The sequence below is a fragment of the Camelus bactrianus genome, chromosome 2, assembly GCF_048773025.1.
Source record: "Camelus bactrianus isolate YW-2024 breed Bactrian camel chromosome 2, ASM4877302v1, whole genome shotgun sequence".
Lineage (NCBI taxonomy): Eukaryota > Metazoa > Chordata > Mammalia > Artiodactyla > Camelidae > Camelus > Camelus bactrianus.
The window spans coordinates 108,101,607-108,126,059 of NC_133540.1; the positions used below are offsets into that span (position 1 = coordinate 108,101,607).

At 35.9% G+C, this 24,453-nt stretch overlaps 1 protein-coding gene across 2 annotated transcripts in view; it reads left to right on the forward strand.

Moving 5' to 3' along the window:
• The first annotated feature begins 4,273 nt into the window (after window positions 1-4,273).
• RFC1 (replication factor C subunit 1) overlaps window positions 4,274-24,453 on the forward strand; it is a 63,712-nt gene continuing 43,532 nt past the window's right edge. The window contains exons 1-4 of one of the 2 annotated variants that reach the window (XM_010962662.3): window positions 4,274-4,614; window positions 14,232-14,357; window positions 20,537-20,612; window positions 22,836-22,958. In XM_010962662.3, the coding sequence (XP_010960964.1) occupies window positions 4,612-4,614; window positions 14,232-14,357; window positions 20,537-20,612; window positions 22,836-22,958 (328 nt within the window). In that variant the 5' untranslated portion in view covers window positions 4,274-4,611. The remainder of the gene's footprint in view (window positions 4,615-14,231; window positions 14,358-20,536; window positions 20,613-22,835; window positions 22,959-24,453) is intronic. The other variant, XM_010962663.3, reaches the window with a different exon arrangement.

Genomic DNA, 24,453 nt, shown 5'->3' on the forward strand with positions numbered 1-24,453 from the left:
TAACTGGATATCATCAGATAATTAAGATAAATGACATAGTGCCTAATTTCCTAAGTTAGAACATGTGCACTTTAATGCTGACAGATTATGACCTAATGTTATGTTCATAAATGGATTACAATATCAGTATCACTGTTCTGGATCTCTGCAGGCATCACAAACACAGAAAAAGACAAGCTGCCTAATGGGCTGTTTTCTATAAGGAAAATGTTCCAATAAATTCTGACAAAGCAGGACATGCTAATATTTGTCCAGAGGGCAGAAAGTCACATTTGTTGTTGCACAGTGAAAATTCGATTGATTTCTGTTAACTTACAAAAGTCTGTGGGAAAGACAATGTAACTATTGTGGTTCTGAAAAGCATTTCAAACTGACTCCATTTGTAAAGAGTTCTTCCTATCACACAGATAAGTTAAGTAAGGCACAGGCATTAACACTGAGAATTTATATTGTCCTTTGCAATTGTTTTCTACTTACACATGGCACTAGTTAGTTAGATTATAAAGGATGACCAAAATTCAAGTCATGCACTTTCTAACTAACACAGGGCTTTTAGTCAGTTTCAGGAGGGCAACAATTTAACTCTGTATATGTTATGGAAAGAGAGCCAATTATTATTCACATAATCCAATTATTCACAAATTTAGAAACATACTACTAGACACATTCATGTCAATATTAATAAGTTTTGGGAGAAAGAGTTCTTCATGGAACGTCAGCAGTTCTTCTGCCAGTGGTATATCCTTAAGTGGGGGAGGGAAAGAGAGCCCTAACTTTCACAAAATTGGCTTTGCTGACAAAGTTTTCCCTGAAGTCCTTTCTTTTAAGGATTAAGACAAGGCCAGTGAGCATTAGGTGATCAGATCCAATATATAATGTATTTCTTAAAATGTGTCTTCTCTGTGATAGGTCTCAAACTATTATTAAAAGAAAAAATATTTTACAAAATATTTTAGACTTTTAATAGACACTCTTAATTCTGGAGACTGCAGTGCTTATCCAATTGCTGTATTATCTGTTACCAATGTTACTCTACAAATGAAGCATTAGTCTTATTTACTCATCAGCTGGTTTCAGAAACATTTATACTAAGAAGACCTGAATTAAAGAAAGCAGACTAAAGAAAACATGAGGAAATAGTTTTGATGAAAATACTTTTAAGAAAACACGCGAGGAATCTTTGTTAGCTAATGTTTTACATCACTGATAAATGATTTTTCTTTGCCTCTCTGAAAAACTATCTACACAGCCCTCATTTGTTCTATTCTTTCTTCATGTATCCTCAGTCTCTGGGAGATGCATCACTGCAGTCTTTCAGTTAATATTGAGACATGGGAGTAGTTATGACCTTTTATCATCTTATTCTTATGGTCAAAGAAAGGCCACATAGAAATGGTAGGTGTACACAGGCTGGTCTTTTGCCTCGAAGAAATTCCAAATAGACACTGTTATGGAAAAGTGCCCAGGAAGGGTTAAAGTCCGATGTAGTTATTATGTAGAAACAAACTTAACAGGAGACTGCTGCTCTGCTATAGACAAAATTGAAAAAAATCACATTTGGCAATCTCCTAGCACTCTTCAGATTTCTCTGCCATGGAAAACAAATGAGTATCATATTTTCCCATAGAATACATAGTAATTTTTTTTTTCTTTTTGGTCATAAAATACAAAGTGTAAAAATGATGGGATCATAGTCTTTTGGCTTAAAATCTTGTAAACCCTTTCTTTATAGCACTTACCCTTATTTGAAGGTATAGCATTTATTTTTGTCTACTGACTTGTTTTTCTCTTTTCTTCAAAAATATAAACTTCAGGGAAGCTGGGGCTGTCTGTCTTGTTTACTATTGGTTCCCAGCATGCACATAAAAAGGTGCCAACACAGAGCAGATGCTCAATAAATATTTGTTGAATGATGCATCAGTGAAAATCACCACAGCAGAGAAAATAAGCATGAATATTCTGTTCATGCCTATTTTTTGGTTACCCTTTGGGTTCTTTAAAACATTTCTGCTCTGGTTATCTATCACTTTACAACAGAATGTCCCCAAACTTAATACCTTAAAAGAACAATCATTTTATTATCCTCAAACTACTGTGAGTCAGAGAATTTAGGCAAGCCTTGAGTAGGTGATTTTTCTGCTCTATGTAGTGTTGACTTGGGTCACTTAGTGGACTTCCACTAGCAGCTGGTATCCTGGGTCCAAGATGGTTTCACTTACAAGCCCGGTACCTGGTGGAGATGGCTGTAAACCTGGGCTTGACTGGTGCCTTCTCCTGCTTTACAGGGTGGCTCAGGTTCCCAGAGAGCAAGGTGGGAGCTGCTAGTCCTCTGAAAGCTTGGATTTGGAACTGTCATAGCATTATTCCCACCATATTCTTTGGTCAAATCAGTTACAGGTCATCTCACGTTGGAGGAGGAGTATGAAAGCATATACAGCCATTTTTAATCTGGTACTTTTCTGAGATAGAATATTTCCAAGTAAATGTTCCTAAACAATCCAACAAATTCAGTTCAGTATCTTTCCGAAAGTTACAGTCTTCTGACTTAGGTCTCACCTAAATTCAAGGAAGCCTTTAAAATACTGAAGAAGAAATGCAAAAATTTAAAGTAGTATAATGTAAAAGATATGTAAAATTTTTAAAATATATCTTATTCACTTATTCATAACACAATGAACACTGTAAATTGGTTTAGGTTCTCTGAAATTATAGGTAAAAAGTTACATGATGTGTTTGCTATGTACATTTTTCTGGAGAGTAGGTTCATAGTTTTTGTTTTTATTTATTTAAAAATTATTTTATTTAATTTTTTTGGTTCATAGTTTTTATTGATTTCTCAAAGGATCTGATGAATCCCCTCCTCCCCAATCAAATATTTCCCTAAGCAAAATTATGGAGTAGGTAAGTTTGTTTTTTGAACTATCTCCCTTGATAATACCTAGCCTTGTGTAATAATAATAACAGCTGACTTAAAAAAAATATTACTACTGCTTATATGCCAGGAACAATTTCACAATAACCCTATGAAGAACATAGTACTATTATCTTTATTTTACAGATGAGGAAACTGAGCCATAGTAACTTCCCCATGGTCACATAATTAGTGTGGTGGGGCTAGGAACCCAAGCACACTGGCTTCAGAGTGTCCCATTAAATGAGGCCCTGTTCATTAGTTCCAGTTTACGGCTTTGTAAATTGGAGATAATAATAGTTGCCAGCATCAATGTAGGTATTAGATGAGTTAAACTGGGATAGTCCATAGCTGCATGTCTGTAAAGTAGATAAACAAGTTTATACTGTATAGCACAGGGAAACATATTCAATATCTTGTCGTAGCTTATAGTGAAAAAGAATATGAAAATAAATATATGTATATTCATATATGACTGAAGCATTGTGCTGTACACCAGAAATTGACACAACATTGTAAACTGACTATACATCAAAAAAAAAAAAATAGCTGCATGTCTGGAACATATTACAGTGGCCATTTAATAAATATGAGTTCTCCATGCTTAGCCTCTGCTTTACCCCAGAAGGCTTTACTATCTTTCATTGTAAAGAGATGGGTGTGATAAAATGCAAGAGGGAACAAGGGGTGGGTGGGTGGACGGACAAGGATTTAAAAGTCTGGGGCCAAAGCTGGAGGGAGATATTGCTCTCCCCACTAAACTCCTAAAGGTCTCACGTTTTTCTCTTAAAATTGTATGTAAATGTCACTTTCTATTCCACAGTTCAATTGGTTATCTATTAATATAAAACCTTTTTACTCCAAAGCTTTCGGGATCATTGTTCTTCTATAGACATACTTTGTCATCCCTTGGCTTCACTCACACAGACACACAGACACACAGACACACCCCTTTGAGGGACTTAGAGCAGGTTTAATAATTTGTAGGCCTAGATTCCCAGCCTAGGCCCCTTAGCTTGTTTGGGCCTATTTTCATTTATAAAATGGAGTGGGTGGTAATGACTAGATGATTTTACCTAAGTCTTTTTTGTTCTGGAAGTATACAGCATAAAATTGTCCTTTAGCCAGACAGTTTTCAAACTGCGGATCTCCACTTGAAAGTGGACGAAAAAAACAACTTGGTAGGGCAAACATTTAAGAAAAAAAAAATCAGGGTAAATACTGTTTGATGAAATTCTTGTTCAGAATAGATACTGAGATGTAATATGTGAAACATAATACACCTAAAATGTGTCTTACTGCGGCTGGTAATAGAAACATTCTAAAGTTACTAAGTAGGGCAATGCACCCCTCAAACGTGTATCCGGGAGGAACCGAGGAAGCCAATCTCGGAAGCTCCCCACTCCAGCGCCCCCGCCAAAAGCCGAAGGCAAAAAATCTGGGCGCGGGCCTGGGTCCCGCCGCTCCTCGAGAGAACAGCGGCCCGCCGGCCTCAGGGGCGGCACCTGGGCCCACGTCGCTTCTCCCGCCTCCCGCCCCGGCCGAGAGGAAGCTGTGCGCTTCCTGACGTCATCACCGGGCGCCGCTGCCTCGACCTCCTACTTCGCGGGAGAAGTTGTTGGCGCGAAGGGACCGTGAGCCCCGGTAACGGATTCGCCTGCCGGCCGGCCTGTCCGCCGCGCCTTCGTCCGTGGGCTGCCATGGTGAGCCCCCGGGGGAGGCCGTGCGCCTCAGGGGCTGGGGAGAGTTTGCAGGCTGGGTGTGGACCGGGCACGCCTGGTATGGAGGGTCGGGGAGGACCGCGATGCGTGGCTCCGGAGGGGAGCGAAGGCAGGGAAGGGGCACTGGTCGCACAGCTTTCCGTGGGGCTTCAGCTCTCGGCCGCAGCCAGCGCGCAGGGCTCTTGGTGCTGTGCGGCAGTTTCACTTTTTTTTCACTCTTGGGGGGAAGGGAGAAAGGAAGGGAGTAATGTTAGGTGATTATTTGGGCTTAGCTGTAAAGTTGTTTTTCCTGTTCAGCGTTGCCTCGAACCTCAGTTTGAGTCCTGCCTAGAGCGTTGATTTCAAGTTTTGGGTCATGAAGGAGAAAAATGTAACAAACTTCTTTTCTAATAGATAAGTTGCCTCAGGCCTTCAACTTTCGTCATTAACAGCTCTGCGAAACGCTTATCATAGGGTCATTTTGAGATTGACGGCAAGGAGAGGGTGTTCTAGTTTGTTTAGATGAGTTCATGGAAATCAAAGAGAGAACATGGTTTACAAGGAGGGGAAAACAGCTAGTAGAAACAGCTGAAATACATCTGACAGCTGCCATCGCTTACCACCTGATGTTAAATAATCTTAAAAAAAAAACCCCTCATAGTATAATTTTGCATAAAGCATTTAAATAGAGAGCGAAATAGTTTTGCAGCCGTCAAAACATACTGGAATGTCAATAGGTGCAAGTATGTGTTTGAAATAATTTGAAGGACAACTTATGATGGTCTGTTAAGCCAGAACCTATTTAATAATCAGACATAATTATTTTTCAATCACTGTTTAGCTCATTTGTCATAATTCCAACATGCTGGGAGTGGGGTGGGGTGTGTGGAATTTTATGCCACATTAGGAAACCTTACAGCCTTTATATTTTTACTCAACGAAGGATGAAATAATGATAATAGCCACCTTGTAACAAGTATCTTCTTCAGGTCAGTGTGTGAGCTGTTTGTTTTACATACCTTTAAATATGATAACGTTAAACCTCACAGCAGTCCATTTTTACAGATGGTAAAGGAGGCTTTTCAAGTTTAAACAATTTGTGACATAACTAATAAATAGTTGAACTACAATTAGAGCCTAGATTCTTCTGACCACTACATTATACCACTTCTCTAAAATGGTCATAATTACATTTTAGACTTCAGGTATTGTGGAAAGTTGATGAGATTTGGAGTCTTGAAGATGAAAGTGAGGTGATGTTTTGGTCTTGCTCTGCCATTTAATGGTTAAGTGGTTTTCAACAAATAAATAGCTTTACTTTAACCTCTTAAATCCTGTTTCATACCTGTAAAAGGGGGGAAGATAAAGTTGCCTTAAGTGATTGTCTTGAGGATTAAATAACGTAGAGCTTCTATTTTGGTGTCTGGCTTGTGGTAGGCAATATACAACTACATGACTAATGATCTAATTTTCTCAGGAAGGACCCTGTGGAACATTACAGAGAGTTTAAGGGACCTCTGATGTTGTCAGTTTGGTGAACAACAGCTTGTATAGTCAACTTTTGATCATTCAGTTACTTTAAATAATTGTTCTTTTCTTTCTTAGTATTCTTGTTCATGGTGCAGATGAAAAATAAAGCCCGTTTCAGAAAAGGGAGTCAGATGGATCACTTTTGCTGTTTGTAAAGGGAAAAAGTTCTATAAAATACGTAAGAGTTTTGGATTGTATTGGTGTTTAATTTAGTCCTTCTGTCTCTAGTACACAAATTAGCAGAACCCTAGACCAAAATTCTATTCAGCATATGTTTATTGAACACCTGTGCACAAGTTATATTGTACAGTAGTTCTTAACTTTTGTTTGGATCACAGCTCCATTTGATAATGTGGTGAATGGAGTGCAAGTTTTCTGCCCACAGAAATACATATAGACACATACACACTATTTTAGGGGATTTACATATCTTATGCAGCCCTTCTTTGGATGCAAGGTTAGCAGCTCTTGCCCTGGGAGCTGCATCTTTTTCTCAAATCGTTTCTAATTAAAGTTAGCAGTACAGGAGTATAATACTGTACCCACAAAATAGAATACTATGCAGCCATAAAAGAGAACACTTTATGTCCTAATGTGAAACAATTGCCAAGATAATTAAGTGAAGAAAGAAAGTGCAGGACAATACGTAAAATATGCTACCACTTTATGTAGAAAAAGAGAAAAGAATGTATATGTATTTGCTTGAAGATGTGAAGGATACACAAGGAACTAACTGATAACATTTGTTGCCTCCAAAGATGGGAAGTGTGTGTCTAAGGGCAGGGTGGGAGGGAGACATTTTACCTCTTTGAATTTTTGAACCATGTGAATATAATGCCTATTAAAAAAGGAATTGAATTGAAATTAAAATAAATAGAATAAAAAAGTAGCTGTGTAAATGATTTGGATTGCTGTGAGGATTTAATTATTTGTTCAAAATGTGTATGAAATCTGAGAGATGCCATGTTTTAGAAGTCAGCATATGTAATTCATTGACTGGCATAATTGTTTATTGAAAATGTGCACAAAGTTGAATCAAACATGCATGAGACTTAAGGGACAGCCTTTTTGAAGAACTGTCAAGAAAGCCTGGCTACATCTAAGCTGCTTGGTTGCCCCATTCTGGGGGATACCTTTCACATTGTAGTTTATTATGTGAATGCTCCCTCAGAGTAGTGTAGTCACCCTTTTATAATGTAATTTTTGCCATAGGTACTAGTACTTGGCCTCTAAGGCCCCTCCCTACCTTTCTGATCTCATCTGTCTGTCCTTTGAGTGTGTTAAGCCGGTTCTGTCCCAACTCGTATACTTGCTATTTTCTCTTCTTGGAATACTCTTCTTCCTCTTGAAATTCTTTGCCTTTTTGTCATCATTTAAGTCTCACATCATCACTTCCTCAGAGCTTCTGGTGCCATATCTAAGAAACCACGACTTAATCCAAGGTTATGAATATATATACTTCTGTTTTCTTTTAGGCATTTTATAGTTTTACCTTTTACATTTAGGACTTTGATCCATTTTAAGTTAATTTTTGTATATGGTGTGAAGTAGAGGTCCAAGTTTATTTTTTTGTACTGGATCTCCAGTTGTTACTACACCATTTGCAGACTGTTCTTTTCCCATTGAATTATCTTGGCTTCATTGTCAAAAATCCATTGACTGCAAATGTGAGGGTCTTTTTTTTTTTTTTTTTTAACGCTTAATTCTGTTCCATTGATCTGTTTACCCTAGTGCCAGTAACACTTTTTATTACTGTAGCTTTATGGTGAGCTTTGAAATTGGTAAATGTGTCCTCCAACTTTGTTTTTTTTCAAGATTGTTTTCCCTGTTCTTGGTCCCTTGAATTCCCATAAGAATTTTAGAATCAGCAAAGAAACTAACTGGAATTTTGATAGGGATTGTGTTGAATCTGTTAGTCAATTTGAGGAGTATTGCCATCTTAACAACATAATATCTTCTGATCCATGAACATGGGCTATCTTTTATTTGTTTAGGTCTTCCTTAATTTCTTTGAGGAATGTTGTATAGTTTTCAGAGTGTGGGTTTTACACTTAAGTTTATTCTTAAGTATTTTGTTCTTTTTGATGATACTTTAAATGGAATTATTTTCTTAATTTCACTTTTGGATTGTTCATTGCACGATATAGAAATACAGTTGGTTTCAGCGTATTGATCTTGTATCATGCAACGTTGCAGAACTCATGTAGAGTTCTAATAGTTTTTTAGTGGATTTCGTAAGCTTTTCTCTATTTAAGATTATTTCATCTGCAAATAGAGATAGTTTTACTTCTTCCTGTCCAATCTAGTTGCCTCTTAAATTTTTGCCTAATTGGTTTTTTGGTCACAGTGCTGTGTAGGAGTGGCAAGAGTGGATCTTTCTCCTGATCTTATGGGAAAGCATTACAAGAAGTTACTTTTTGTTTTTTAAGTACAAGGCCTTAATATAATTTTAACCATTTTAAAATTATTTCATAATTTGTCTTCGCTGTGCTGCTATCAATATACAACTTAAGTCAGATATATAATTTTGCCTTTTAGTGGTTTTCAAGGTAAATGATTTTTACATTTAAATAGATTTTGTAAAGTGTGTTGATAATCAATTTCTGCTTGTGGATTTGGTGGATGATTTAAAAACATTAATCAAAAATGTATTTCTTTGTTACTTTCAAAATAGAGAAGTAAAGCCAAAACAGTATTTTGGCAACCACTCCACAGTACTTATTTTGCATAAAATCTGTTCTCTTCAAAGTAAGTGAACACAGTGGCATGATTTGCTTTCTCTTCACATTTTTGGTAGACGAATATAACTTGTTTGTTGGTTGAACCCATCAACAGTGGAAAAAAGTAATTAGAGTGGTTTGGTTATACTTCAGAATAAATATATATCAGCTTCTGTACTTTGACCTTTTAACTTTAAATAGCTTATTTCTGTGCAGGTTTAGGAGTATTTATTGCAAAAAGATTTTTTTTTCATCTCTAACTCTACTAGTAGATTTATAACCAACTTAGTTGGAAACTTCTAAAAATACATGATTTTTTTGAGTACTTGGTGGGGTCTTTGTCTTGACTTAAGTATATTAAAATTGCATTTGGGCTGCCTGATAGACAGCGCTTCTCTCTAATAATGTTGTAGCATTTTTATTTACATCTTAGGGTAGGAGAGGGCAAAAGATCTTTTTGCTTACATTTAAAAGCATCTTAAATTTCAAAACTTTTACTAGAAAATGTCTTGTTGGTATTCTCAGTTTTTTTGTTTGTGAATTGAAGTTAAAGAACGTCATACACTTGTTATGTGGATCTAAGTAGTTAGTTTTTTAAAGTCCTTAAATAATTGTCTGGCACAGAGTAAAGCTTATCTAAGAGTTTGTTAAAGGAATAAATGAAACCCTAAGTCAAGGTATTGGCAATAGAAATAGAGGGAAAAGGACAGCAGTATTTGGGAGGTTAGGTTAGGTGGGATGATTAGACAAGAGGGTTGGAATGAGGAGGAGAGAGTGCCCATTCTTCTGTTTTGCATGAATGGTGATGCTATGCATTGAAGTGGGAAATAAAGGGAGAGAAGCCAGTCCTAAAAGAATATGAGCTTAGTTTTGGACCTTATGAGTTGGAGGCACTCTTGGGGCATTTGGGTAGAGGTGTATATGGCAGACTGTTGGCTACACTGATATGGAACTGGGAGGTCTAGAGTGTAGGCAAGATTTAGGAGGTATCAGTGTGTTTATAGGTGGTACTGACATTGAGATGGGTGTGAGTTAGCTTGCGTAGTGTGAGTATGTGGATCAGCAGGTTTTAACTTAGCGTTCATGGAGAGCCATTAATCAGCTTCAGGGAAAAGCCCCAAAGAAGAAAAAGTATTGTACTAAAAGTGAAAGTATTTTGCTTTTTGTAGCTACAATATTGTAATATGACAAGGGAGTACCATATTATAAAAGGCCAACTTTAGTAATTTACCTCTAAAATAATACAGTGTTGATTTAATACCCACTTAAAATTTCTTAAAATAAAGAATAATAGGTAAGATCATGGCAAAAAAATTAATCTCAATTAAATTAAAACACAATGTTTAAAAACAAATCTACTATGAATTTCATTTTCTGTAATCAAGAACCTCTGTTTCTGAGCCCAGATGTGAAGGAATGACCATTCATGTGGTCAGCCAGTATTAATTAAGCATCTACTTATCTGACATGTTGACCTGAACTTGAGATGCAGTGATGAGTAAGGTAGACAAGCTTGCTGTGTGGACTTACAGCAGTGTGTACCAGCTCAGATTTCTATGACTGTGAGAAGTATCTCCTGCTATTCATTTTGGGACCCATTTCAGGTGTTTCTTCTTTGTAAACTGTCCCTGAAGGCTCCCTGTGTTGGGTGCTCCTGGTGCTTTTACAGTTTGGTGATTAGCTGTGTCTTAGCACTGTTTTGTATTTAATTTTGTATATACTAATTTGTCTCCCAAGTAGCTTCATAAGGGCATTTTCAATTTGTGTCCTAAGTCCCTGGCACAGTGCCTGCCTGTAATCACACAAGGATCAGATGTATCAGGAATAATGAGAAGGGAAACACCGCGTGGCTAGTTGTAGGGTATGGCTACTTTTGCGTAGATCCTTAAACAGGAAAACTCTGAGGGGGCAGTCATGGTCAAGTGGAGAACTGTGAAAGGGATTTGGAGTCAGTGGACCAGGTTCCGTTCTGGTGTGCCGCCTTTTATGCTCACAGGAATCCTGTGAGGCAAGTGGCATCCTGGGGAAACTAAGGGCCAGAGAAGTTAAGTAATTCATTCCAAGTGTCCGGTAGTAAATGGCAAAACTGACAAAAAGTTGTATTTGTCTGACTTAATTCCACTTACCTATAAACTGGAGATGAATCATTCTATTTGCCTTATTTACCTCAAAGAATCATCGAAGATAAAATCTATGTCCCAGTAGTCCTATAAGTAAAAGCATGAAAAACTTACGTGTTGTTCTTAACTATACTTTAAATTTGTTTCAACTTTTATGTGATTTTTGCCTAAATCTTTTGCTATATTTGAACTGACTTGTTCAATGAGTAACTATTTAAAAAGAAAGAAGAGTTAATTACTATTTTCTCTTGATTTCCCCAAATAAAACTATCTTTTTTTTTTGCCATTTCTTTTAGAAATGAAATTACTGGGACAAAGGGTATGCACATTTAAACTTTTGATAAATATTATTGGATTGTTTTGGAAAGGTTATACCAGTTTTTACTTTTATTAGCAGTGTAGTGTGTAAGCATCTGTTTGCCCACATCTTTGACAAATCTGGGCATTATCAATCTTTTAACACTTAGAGAAAAATAATCAAGTTTTAATTTATCTCCTTGTATTTGTGAAGTTGAGCATCTTTTATTCCGTTTATTGGTTATTTGTGTTTCTTTTAATTTTCCTACTAATAGCTTTTATTTGCTTTTCCACCGGGTTATCTTTGGTTGATTTGTGGGAGACCTTTTATATATAACATGTTGTAGATACTTTCAAGTTAGTTGCTTATATTTTAATTTTGCTTATGGCATCTTTTATTTTTATGTAGCCAGATGTGTCTTTCTTTATGGATGGTTTCTAGCCTTGATGTTCTACTCAAAAGGACTTTCCTTTTAATGATAAAAGTAAATTTAAAAATGTGTTCCTTTTTCTATTCATATACTCACCAAGAATTCTGTGCAGGTAAGAGTGATGTTCAGATCCATTGTTTGGGAGTTTGATTAGTCACTAGGCTTGTACTTCATTTCATGAACTCTTTAAAGATCTGGAATACCAGACAGGGAATGTTAGTTGAAGAGTAAGATGAAGTCACACTATAAATTAATGTCAAATTGGTGACCTTTGCCTCTTAGATGTTTATACACCAGATGGCTGCTCACATTGGAGATAATCCCTAAAAAGGTGTAAGTAGAATGACTTCCATTCTGATGAAAATTCTTTTCCAAAAGTTTAGATTTTTACTATGTACTAAGTTAGATCAGGTTGCTGTAATTTCTTTAATTATTCTGCTGCCGTCAGACTATAAGAGCATAGGGAGTGGGAGTGTAGGGTAGAATAAAGGGAAAGGAAAAGAAATGGGGTGTGAATACTTAGGAAGAATTACTTAGGAAGGAAGGGTTGCAACAGTGCTGAGGATTGGCACTATGTACAGACAAATCAGCAAGCTCGACGTTAAACCAACAGTTCCACTTCCTGAATTGTTTTGTTTTCTTTCTCTTTGCGGTTTTAAGCATTTGTGGTTCTAACACAGATGGAAAACCACCACCAACTTTAACCTGATTTTTTTTTAAAATGGAGGTTTTGGGGATTGAACCCAGGACCTTGTGCTTGCTAAGCATGCACTCTACCACTGAGCTATACCCACTCCCCTCAACCTGATTATTAATATTCAGTTTTGGTATATCCATGGTGCATGTGTGCTGTGTGTGTGTGTGTGTGTGTGTGTGTTTGTTTAAAAAGTCACCACTGTTTGAGTGAATACTCACTTGGTAATTTTAAAAGTGAAACTCCAATATGAAACTCTCATTTCCTCCAGAAGCAATAAAGTGAGTAGTTGTCAGCCCCAAACTCAATTCTTTGCAAATTATATGGAAGGCAATGGCTTTCTGGCCTTCTTTATCATCTATCATTTCTTTAGCACCTGACACAAATGTCTCAGGTTTATAGCTGAGGTATCCATTCTGCAAATGGTGTAATTTTAAGATGGATTTGTGACTTTTCTATATTAAGAAATTTACAAAAGAGGGTACAAAACCAGGGAAGTCTGTAACCTTTCAAAAAAAATTTAATGTAGATATTTATCTATTTTGCTTATTGGCTTAACCACAAAGCTATTTGTGTGTGTGTTGGTGTGTTTGCATAACACACTTGTTTGGGGTTTTTGACATTTTCAAAGTATGACAATTACTGCCAGGTTCTAGGAAAAATTGTTAATTTTCTTACATTTCACAGAGTACTTTTAACAGGCGTTTTCCTCACCACAATAAAGAGAGAGAGATTGAAACATGTAAACAGGATTGAAAACTCAGTTTTATAACCATTAAGAATAGGAAATGGGAAAACGGTGCAACTGGCTTTTGAATCCAGTTCTTTGAAATTCAGATCCTAAATTCTCACTATTCTCTCTGTTCCTTATACCCTTGCCTGTGAGCAGAGATCACTGTAAATGGGTTATGTTTCAGTGACATGAAGGGTTAATAGTTCATTAATGAGGGGGGAGGGAAGCTTTTTACTGAACCAAAATTGTGATAGATGCGTAATTAATCCATAAACTGTAGGGAATATTAGTCTAACTTTACTGATGAGAAAACAGATTAAATTAACTTGCCCAAAGTCACATAGCTAGAAACCACTAGAGCAGAGATTTGTGCCAGGGATTTCTTATTCTAAGGTCTGTTCCCTTTCCTCTACACCATAGTTTTTTCAAAGTTTAAATCTAAAAGGGTAGGGAAGATTATGTATGCAAAGGGTAAGAAAGGTGAGTGATTTTAATTGTAAATTACATCACAAATGTTTCAATATGATTAATTTGATTCTACTGTTTAACACAGGGGATAGAGTAATTGAAGAAAATATTGTAATCATCAAAATTGTTTTCTTTGGGATTTGGAAAAATCATATACAAGAAAATAATTTCAAGGTTCTTTGTTATTAAGATCTTAAATGATCAGGGTTATGAGAGTTATTGTTCTCCCAAACTAGAGTAGAACTCCCATGGGCAAGGATTATATTCTTCATCTTTTATTTTTTCCCCTACTGTGCCTGAAGTAATGGGGTATGTGCATGCATGGTCAATAAATACTTGTTACTTGCCTTTTTAGTAATTGTGCTATTGTTAACAAAAATTTCACTTATTTTTGCCCAATTTCTGAGAATTAATATTACTTTTCATTAGGCACATTATTTCTGACTCAGATAATTCTGTCAGTTAACTTTTGCATATAGAAAGAATGCTGCTGCACACATGGAACTATCTCACTGAATAAATACTGAGGGTAGACCAGTGTGTGTGTAGAGTTGTTCCTTTTTACAATTGAAACTAGAATTTTGTGCAGTTAATGTTTGTGTGTGCATCTCTTGTTTTTGCTTTTAGGATATTCGGAAATTCTTTGGGGTTGTACCAAGTGGAAAGAAACTTGTAAGTGAAACAGTAAAGAAGAATGAGAAAAAGTCTGCTGAAGAAACTTTAAAAGCAAAGAGAGGAATAAAGGAAATCAAGGTCAGTTTTCCAGATACGATACTGAATTGTATAAAAGGTTAAATAAACTCAGTTCTGAGATTTGATATATTGGGAGCCTTGAGTAATAGTAAATATAGATTTCAACTCATTTATTAGCAGAGGAAGAAGAAAAGTAATAAGGTATTAGTTATTTCTAGTTAACATGGCTTTACTTCATTCATAGCTTGTATTTTCCTGAAGTAGTGGTGGAACCCTTTTTAGTTGTTACAGCTTTGCATTTTAAGACCAAAGTTTGCTCATAGAGACATGAGTCCCAGGTGAATGGTATCGGACTTCAGGTGAAGGAAGGCTTTGGAGGAAAGTTTTATTCTTTTCCCTGTCCTCCTTGGGCTTCAGAGAAGTTAAGATATGTCACTATGAAAAGCACAGGCAATGGCTGCAATAATGTATCTGAGTTACACTTTGTGTAAAATATAAGAGTTTTGCAACTACAGATCGGTTTACCACTGCCCCATCCTTTATGCCCTAGTTGGCCATATGTATTACATCTGCTTATGTTAATACTTCACATTCAGTGTAATAATTATTGCTCTAAACTGACATGTATTTTAAAGAAATTAAAAGAGAAAAATGATCTTTTATATTTAATCATGTGCTTGCCATTTCTGGTGATTTTCATTTCTTATTGAAGATCTGAATTTCCATCTAATGTTATTTCCTTTAAACCTGAAGAATTTTCTTAAGCATTTCTTGTAGGATAGGTCTGTTGGCAATGAATTCTGTTAAGTTTTTGTCTTTGTTTTACTTTCACTCTTGAAGGTTACTTTTGCTGGATATGGAATTTTTGGATTGACATTTTTTTGTTTCAGCACTTTAAAGATGTTCTACTGTGTTTTGGTCTCCATTTTTTCTGATGAGATGTTAGCAGTTATTCATATTGTTTTTTGTTTTTGTTTTTTGTATTTAATGCATTGTTTTTCTCATGCTGCTTTGAAAGACTGTCTTTTTATCTTTGGGTTTTAACTTTACCTATGGTGTAGCTGGGTGTGGTTTTCTTGTGTTTATACTTTGTAGGGTTTCTGAGGTTCTTGAGCCTGTAAATCTGTATCTTTCTTCAGATTTGGGATCTCTTTGCCATTGTTTCTTCAAATACATATATCTGCCCCATTCTCTCTCTCCTCTTCTTCTGTCATTCCAATTATATACATATTAGGATTTTGTAATTGCATCACAGATCATTGAGGCTTATTCATTTTGTTCTTTTTTTCCTCTGTACTTCAGATTGGGATAATTTCTCTATTATTATCTTCAGGTTCGTTGACTCTTCTGTCGTGTCCAATTTGCTGTTAAGCCTACATAGTAAATATTTTAAATATTAAAATTTTCAATTTTAGACTCTCCATTTGGTTCCTTTTCATGGTTTTTAATTTCTTTCCTTTATGTTCATAAGTGTAGCTATAGTAGCTCCTTTAAATTTCTTGTTTGCTAATTTTAGTATTTGGGTTATATTAGGCTTGGTCTCAGTTAAGGCCTTTTATCTTGAGTCTATGGCTCATGTATTAGCTTGGGCTACCATAAAATACCATAGACTGGCTGGCTTAAGTAACAGAAATTTATTTTCTTATAGTTCTGAGATCTAGAAGTCTATGATTAGGATTCCAGCCAATTCATTTTATAATGAGAGCTGTTTTTCTGGCATGCAGATGGCTGCCTTCTTGCTGTGTCCTCACAAGGTCTTTCCTTGGTGTGAGTGCATAGGGAGAGAGAGTGGTTAAGACACAGAGAGGGTGAGTGAGTGTGTGCATGTGTGTGCATGCAGATGAGCTTTCTAGTGTCTCTTCTTACAAGGACACTAACTTGTCAGATCAAGGGTCATCCCTGTGACCTCATTTAATCTTAATTACCTCCGTAGAGACTCCATCTCCAAATACAGCCATAGTAGGAACTCAACATACGAATTTTTTGGGGATACAAGCATTCATTCTGTAACATTCTGCCAGTGGCCCCCTAAAATTCATGTCCTTGCATGCAAAATACATTCATTTCATTCTAACAGCCCCCAAAAGTCTTAACTCATTGCATCATCAGCTCTACACTCCAGAGATTTATCTAAAATTATCATGTAAATCAGATATGGGTGAAACTTGAGATATGATGCATCCTGAGGCAAAATTCTTCTCCAGCTGTGAACCTGTGAAACCAGACAACATATGTTTCCAAAGTACAATGGTAGGACAGGTATAGAATGTACATTCCCATTTCAAAAGGGAGAAATCAGGAGGAAGAAAGGGTAGCAGTGCCAAGCAAGTCTAAAATCTAGCAAGGCAAATTTTGTTTGATCTTAAAGCTTGAGAATATTCTTCTATAGCTTGATGCCCTGCCTTCTGGACCCACTGGGGCAGTGGTCCCACCTCCACAGCTCTTCAGGGTGGTCTTATCCCAAGGTTACTGGGTAGATGCTGTCTGATCTCTTGGAATAGGGGATGAGGCAGCTTTGATCTTTCAATCTCCTTCAGGGTCTTTCTTTCCTATTCTTGGAGAATAGTGTAGGTTTGCAGCTGAATAACTCTGTTGTCCTATCCTGTAGAATCAAGAAGCTTGATAGCCTTCTTCATTTTGTCTGCTTCATTTCAAACTGGCAGTGTTTTTGCATGTATATCCCATAATCTCTTTATCAGCTGATAGTCCAACAAACTTTTAGTATTCTTTTCAGGACACACATTCTCATTTTTTGCAATGTAGACAGGTTGAGAATTTTCCAGATCTTTAAGTTTTGGTTCCTTTTTTGGTTAACCATTCATCTCTCTCCTCATGGATTTTGCTAGAAGAGTCAGAAAGACCCAGGCTGCACCTTCCAACATTTTGCTTAGAAATCTCCTCAGCTAAATATCCAGTTTCATTGTTTACAGTTCTGTCTTTCAAAAAGCGCTAGAACACAAATTCAGCCAAGTTCTTTGCCATTTTATAACAAGGACTGCCTTTCCTCTAGTTTTCAATAGCCTGTTCCTCATTTCTATCTGAAACCTTAACAGAATGACCTTTAATACTCATATGTCTACCAGTATTCTGTTTATGATGATACATGTATTCTCAAGACAATAGCGGCTTTATACCTCTCATCTTTTCTTCTTGAGACCTTGCTGAAATTGCCTATAACATCCAAATTTCTGCCAATAGTTTCTTTACAGCAGTCTAGACCTTTTCTTTCTTTTTTTTTTTTTTTTTTTTTTTTAGCGTGTCCAATAGAACTCTTCCAGCCTCCACCATTACCCCGTTCCAAAGGTGCTTCCATATTTTAGGCATTTTTTACAGTTGCACTCCACTTTTCAATAACAAAATCTGTGTTGGTCAGGATTCTTCAGAGAAACAGAACCTGAAAAGAAATTTATTTTAAATAATCAACTCATGTGATTATGGAGTCTTAACAAGTCCCACGACCTACAGTTGGCAAGCTGGAGACGCATGATAGCTGATGGTGTAGTTCAAGTCTGAGTCTGAAGGCCTGTGAACAGGAGACCAGGAGAGCCAATGATGTGGTTCCAGTCTGAAAGCTAGTAGACTTGAGTCCCAGGAAGAGCTGATGTTTTAGTTCTGGTCTGAAGGCAAGAAAAACTGATGTCCTAGCTTCAAGGCAATCATGAAGGAGGAATCCTCTTATTTGGGAGAGGTTCAGCCTTTTGTTCTCTTCAGGCCTTCAACTTGTTTGATGAAGCCCACTCTTAACAGGGAGTGCAGTCTGCTTTACTCAGTTTGATTTAAATGTTAAGGTCATACAAAAACACCTTCACAGAAACACGCAGAGTAATGCTTGATGAAATATTTGGGCGCCTTGTTGCCCAGTCAAATTGACACATAAAATTAACCATCACAGGTCACATTTCCTGTTTCTCTGTATGTTTGGTTATTTTGGATTTACCTTGGAGAGTGTGAATTTTACAGTGTAGGAACTTTGGATTCTGTTATATTCCTCCAAAGGGTGTTAAATCTTTTGGTTTAGCAGGCAATTAACTTGGCTGAACTCAAACTCCAAACTCTTGTCCATCCTATGATGGGCAGCAGCGGGCATAGTTGTTTAACTTTTTTAACTTTATCTGGGTATTTGGAGTTGTTCTGTGCTTATGTAGTTCAGGAGACAGCCACAAATTTGGGTTAAGTTTATTGACAAATTTGGGTTAAGTTTATTGTGCTAAATAGTATTCCATTATTATGGATCTATCTGTGATTGAGGTAGTACATATACCACAACTTCTTTATCCATTCATCCATTGATGGACACGTAGGTTGTTTTGGTGTCATGGCTATTCCATTCTGTGGCTCTCTCCTTTCTGGGATACCCTCTTCTACTTTTGAATTACTGTGGTTGTTTCTAATTTTGTCCTTTGGTCTGGTAATATTTGAATTATAATGGTTTATTCATTTCATTTTCTTCCAAGCTACTTAATTGTGCTTACGTTTTTGAAGTTTCATTATAATGGATAGAAACATAGTTCTCCCTTATAATTGATTTTATTTCTTTCTGTCTGCTTTCTTGATGCTTTTTTGGAAAATTTGAATACATTAGAAATGTGATGTATGACTACAAAATATTAGTAGTACTTAATAAGTATGTTAGAAATGTGATACATAACTGAAAATATAAACATTAACACCTTTTTTTGCCTTGGTTTTATTTAGCTTTCCACCAGGCATTGGGTAGTGGTAGGCCCACAGATCCTTAGCTTTTATTTCTGTCTCTATCTTTCATTTTCAGTAAATTCTTGCCTTCTAATCGCTGACATACTTTTATTCTGTGTTACATATAGATTAGTAATGAAAATGGAGCTGAATAATAGTACAGCTTTTTCTACAGTTCTTTCTTTCCCATCTGATGTGATTATTATCTGGCCAATCTTTTTCCCCCAGTTTTATTGAGAAATAATAGACATGCTTGATTGTTTAAGTTTGAAGTGTACAGCATGATGGTTTGATTTACACATATTATGAAATGATTACCACAATGGGTTTAACATCCATCATCTCAGAGACAGTAAAAAGAAAAGAAAGAAAAAATTTCTCCTTGTGCTAAGAACTGTTAGGATCCACTCTTTTAACTTTCCTATATATCATACAGCAGTGTTAACTGTAGTCTTCATGTTGTACATTACATCCCTAGCACTTATTTATCTTAAAACCGGAAGTCTGTACCTTTTGACCACCTTCCTCCAGTTCCCCTGACCTCCTGCCTCTGGTAACCACAGATCTGATCTCTTTTTCTATGAGTTTGGTTATGAGGTTTTTTTTGTTTGTGTTTTGTTTTTTTAAAAGATTTGACATACAAGTGAGATATATAGTATTTGTCTTTCTCTGCCTGACTTATTTCACTTAGCATAATACTTTCAAGTTCTATCCATGTTGTTGCAAATGGTAGGATAACCTAATTTTTATGGCTAAATAGTATTCCATTATTATGGATCTATCTGTGATTGAGGTAGTACATATACCACAACTTCTTTATCCATTCATCCATTGATGGACAAGTAGGTTGTTTTGGTGTCATGGCTATTGTAAATAATGCTGCTATGAGCATGTGGGTGTGGATATCTTTTTAAGTTAGTGTTTTTGTTTCCTTTGGGTATATTCCCAAAAGTAGAATTGCTGGGTCATATGGTAGTTAGGTCTATTTTTAATTTTGGGGGGAACCTCCATGCTGTTTTCATAGTGGCTGTACCAATTTACAATCTTACCGACAGTGCACAACGCTTCCCTTTTCTCCACATCCACGCCAGTATTTGTCATCTCTTGTCTTTTTGATGATAAGTCTGGCCTTTTCTTTAGCCTAATTAGGGCATTATTGACGTCTGGGGCTGGATAATTCTTAGTTGTTAAGGAGTGCCCTGTGCATTGTAGAATGTTTAGTAGCATCCCTAGTCTACCCATTATATGCTGGTAATAGCCCCACCCCAGTTATGACAAGCAAAAATGTCTCCTGGGGGGCAGTGTTTCTCCAGCTGTGAACTAATAAGCCCAAATCTAATGAGGAAAAAATAGCTAAGTTATATGGACTTCTTCGTGTTCTTTTCTTTTTCTTTCTGTTTTTCTTTTTTTTTTTTTTCTTGGAGTATAGTCAGTTTACAATGTTATGTCAATTTCTGGTGTACAGTGTAATCGTTCAGTCTTACATACACATTTCAGGGATCATTTCTATAGTTTATGTTCTAATTATACTGTAATGTTTATAGGTAAATAGTTCCTGTAAAGATGATGACTTCAGACAGAAGCAACCAAACAAGAAAAAGAGGATCATTTATGATTCAGGTAATATTTCAGTATAAAAGCTTTAAAGTTTTAAAAATTATTTTGTATCTGTTAGAACAATGTTTACCAAACTGATGTTCTGAGACACAGTTCTCTATGATGTTACTAGATGCTTTGAGAAGAGGGCTTTATGTTCCAATGAAGTTGAAAACAATTTTATTACACTGCTGAATTTATCAGAGCCTAAATATGTTCATGTATTAAAGTTTTGTTCAGAAAGGGATATAGTATATATAGCATGTCTCAAACTTAATTTGAATATGGTATATTTATTTTTAAAAATACCTATTTTCTTTCAGCTGAGTTTCTTGAAAACTGAATTTTAAAATAGTGCCTTAAAATATTGCTTCAGAAACAAAGATCTAAAATTTAATTTTTATGCTTTTAATCTGGTCCTTTTCTGTTGCATTTAAAAAGAATCAAACACAATTAAAACACTTTCTTTGAATATGTAGTTGACCCTTGAACAATGCGAGGGTAGGGGCTCTGACCTCTCCCCCAAGTTGAAAATCTGCATATAACTTTTGACTCCTCCAAAAAACTGTTAATAGCCTGCTGTTGACCAGAAGCCTTGCTGATAACATAAACAGCCAATTAATAATAATTGCTTCATGGTAGCCTAGGCTATTCACTAATGAATGAATCGTTATAAAATTGTCATGGCGTACAGTATTACAGTCATATTCATAATATAGTATTAGAAACATTGTTACATTAAAAAAAAAACACTTACCTGTGCATAGGCTGATATGCAGTATCCTGTATGAGACAGAGGCATACTGTTCAGTAATATTATTCTTTGAAAGCAAATGTACAAAATAGAAGACTAACACATACTAATTTTGTGTTAAATATCACCTTATATGTATGTAAGAATAGACTATTATCTACATATATTGTATACATTCATGACACACCTTTTCTTAATTTTTTCAATATTTCTAGGCTATGTGATTGGTTTGTGAGTTTTTTCAAATTATCGCAAATCTCCAAATTTTTTTCCAATATATTTATTGAAAAAATTCATGTATAAATGGACCTGCAGAATTAAAACCCATGTTCAAGGGTCGACTGTACTTTTAAAGATAGAAACTGTACACTTTTATGCATGCCTTTTATGGTATGTTAAAATAATGGTAGAACTCAGGAATTTTTAGGTTTTGCTGTTTTGGACAAGATCTATCTGGTGTGAATTTTTAAAATTAAAAATATAACATAAGGAAGCATTTATAGATTGTCAGGATTTTGACAGTGATGGCAAAGTTTCTGACTCAAATCTAAAACTAATTGAGTGTTTATTGTGAGTCTTATGCTGCTGTATATTGTAAAGAATTTGAAATAAGTACATACCCCCATTCCCCCAGAGTTTCCATCTTTTGGGAAAGTGGAAATTTAATTGTTTGGTACAGTTTTGAACAGCATGAGACAGGATTTGTAAATGCATGGTGAGAAGAAGAGAAAGGATACTAAAGTTTATGAAACTCCCATTGTACCAGGCATATACTAGATACTTCTACTTTGTCTTGATTTACATTTAAATGTTCTGGGTGATTAGATTGTGGTAGACAGAATAATGGCTCCCAAAGATATCCACACTAGAACCTATGAATATGTTGGGTTATATGGCAAAAGGAAATTAAAATTGCAGGTGACATTAAGGTTGATAATCAGATGACCTAGAAGTAGGGAGATTATCTGGGTGGGCCCTATATTCACAGGGAGAGGGAGGCAGATGAAGAAATTTAGAGAGAGACTGACTATGGAAGAAGGTCAGAGAATCAGATGGCAGCATGAAAAGAACTTGCCTAATGTTGTAGGTTTTGAAGACGAAGGAGGAGGGGGCCAGTGAGCTAAGGAATGCTGGCTGTCACTAGAAACTGGAAAAGGCAAGGAAATGGATTTTTCCCTTGAGTATCCAGAGAGGATCACAGCCTTCCTGGTACTTGATTTTAGCCCAGTGAGACCCAAATTGGATTTGTAACCTCCAGAACTGTAAGATAATATATTTGTGTTGTTTTAAGCCACTAAGTTTGTGCTGATTTGTTATAGCAGCAACAGAAAAGTAATAACAAAAGCCCAAGTGGGTTGAAGTAACCTATGAGAATTTATAAAAGAGATTTGCCTTGAAAATGGTCTTGAGGAATTGGTTAATAACCTTTGTAAAAACACACTGTATTATACTATTTCTTTTCAAAGTTTTGTTTATTTACCTGTTGTGTTCAGATTCAGAATCAGAGGAAACAATGCAGGTAAAAAACACCAAAAAGCAATCAGAAAAATTGCCACTGACTTCTAAACCTGCTAAAATTAGACACCAGGATCCTGTTACATACATTTCAGAAACAGGTAAGGGTACTGAGTATGTTTATTATTTCAGAGAGAAATAGTGTGTGTTATGTTGTTGAGTTTCTCATTGGAATCTAAATGTACCTCCTTTACTTTGAACTGAATTTCGGCTGCCTTTTTTCTTTGTTGAATTATACTTACCAGGGAAAGGCTGTAATTACCTTTGGCATTTTCTGTGGGTTAAGGGCCAATTACAGGGGAATTGGCTCTTGAAATTTTTTTTAAGTGCTCCATATTGAATCATATATATTGAAACTCTATCTTGAATCAGGTATTGAAATATTACCAGGTTGTTTTAAAATTTTTTTATGTTGTTTTTTATCTTGGGCTAAAGTCATAACAATCTAAGTATATAATGTTTATTCATATTTGTGGTTTATAATCTAGCACAGATGTGATGCAAATTCCTTGTATTATCTAGTGACACTAAAGATTTTAGCACTGGCTTTTCAAAAAATGATTGTTCTTTATACTTACATTTATTTGATCTGTTTTGAGTGGTCAAAAAGCAAAAGACATTTATAAATGTACACTAACCTTAAGATTTCATAGTATAAATAATTGTTTCATAGATAGTATTCTTTTATGGTGATAAGCCCTGAATTATATTGTCATCTTAGGGAAAAAGACATAGAATAGGTCATTGTAAAGTCATTTGATTTTAGCATTGTTAACTCCTAGAGGAGACCATTTTCAAATTCATAGAGTTTGTTGAATCAATTCCTGTATAGAAACGCTTGAAGGGGCCATTAGAGCATCTGATACCTCATTGATTTGTTCACCTTGAGGAAAACCTCTGACACCGTTATTTTTAGCACTCTGCTACTTATATTGCTAGTGAATACACTTGGTTTGAAGAGACAGGGTAAAAACCACAATTATTTTGGCACAGCATGTTACAACATATATTCAACGAACATTTATGTATAGTCTTTTACATCCTGGATACTAGGTCCTGGGGATAAAAGATGACTAAAGACTTATTAATACTGTAGGAATTACCTGAGGCTGCTATATACGATAGTCAGGAAGAGGGCTTGATGGAGAGGGTAAAATTTGATCTGACCCTTGAAGGATGAGCAGGTGATGGAGGGAAAGAACATGTCAGGTTAATAGGATGGGATTATTTAAGGCACAGCATCCAGCACAAGGCTTGATATGTTTGTAGGACACCATAGAGATTGCCCACATGATGAGGGGTAGTAGGAGGTAGATGAAACTGGTTTAGGGAAGACCTTGAAAGCTAGGCAGAGGAACTTAATATAGCAGAGAAAAGGGAACCTATAAAGTTTTTGAACAGAGTTATGGAATGATGAAAATAGTGTTTGAGTGATTGCTAGATTGTGAGCATTTAGGGTGGGAAGGAGAATAGAAAAATCATAATTAGGGAGGTTAAGGCATTTCCTATAATCTAGGATTGAAGTAATGAGAGTCTTAAAAAGTTAACAATAGTAAGAGACTGATCTGTAAACATTTTGAGGGATGAGTTGTAGAT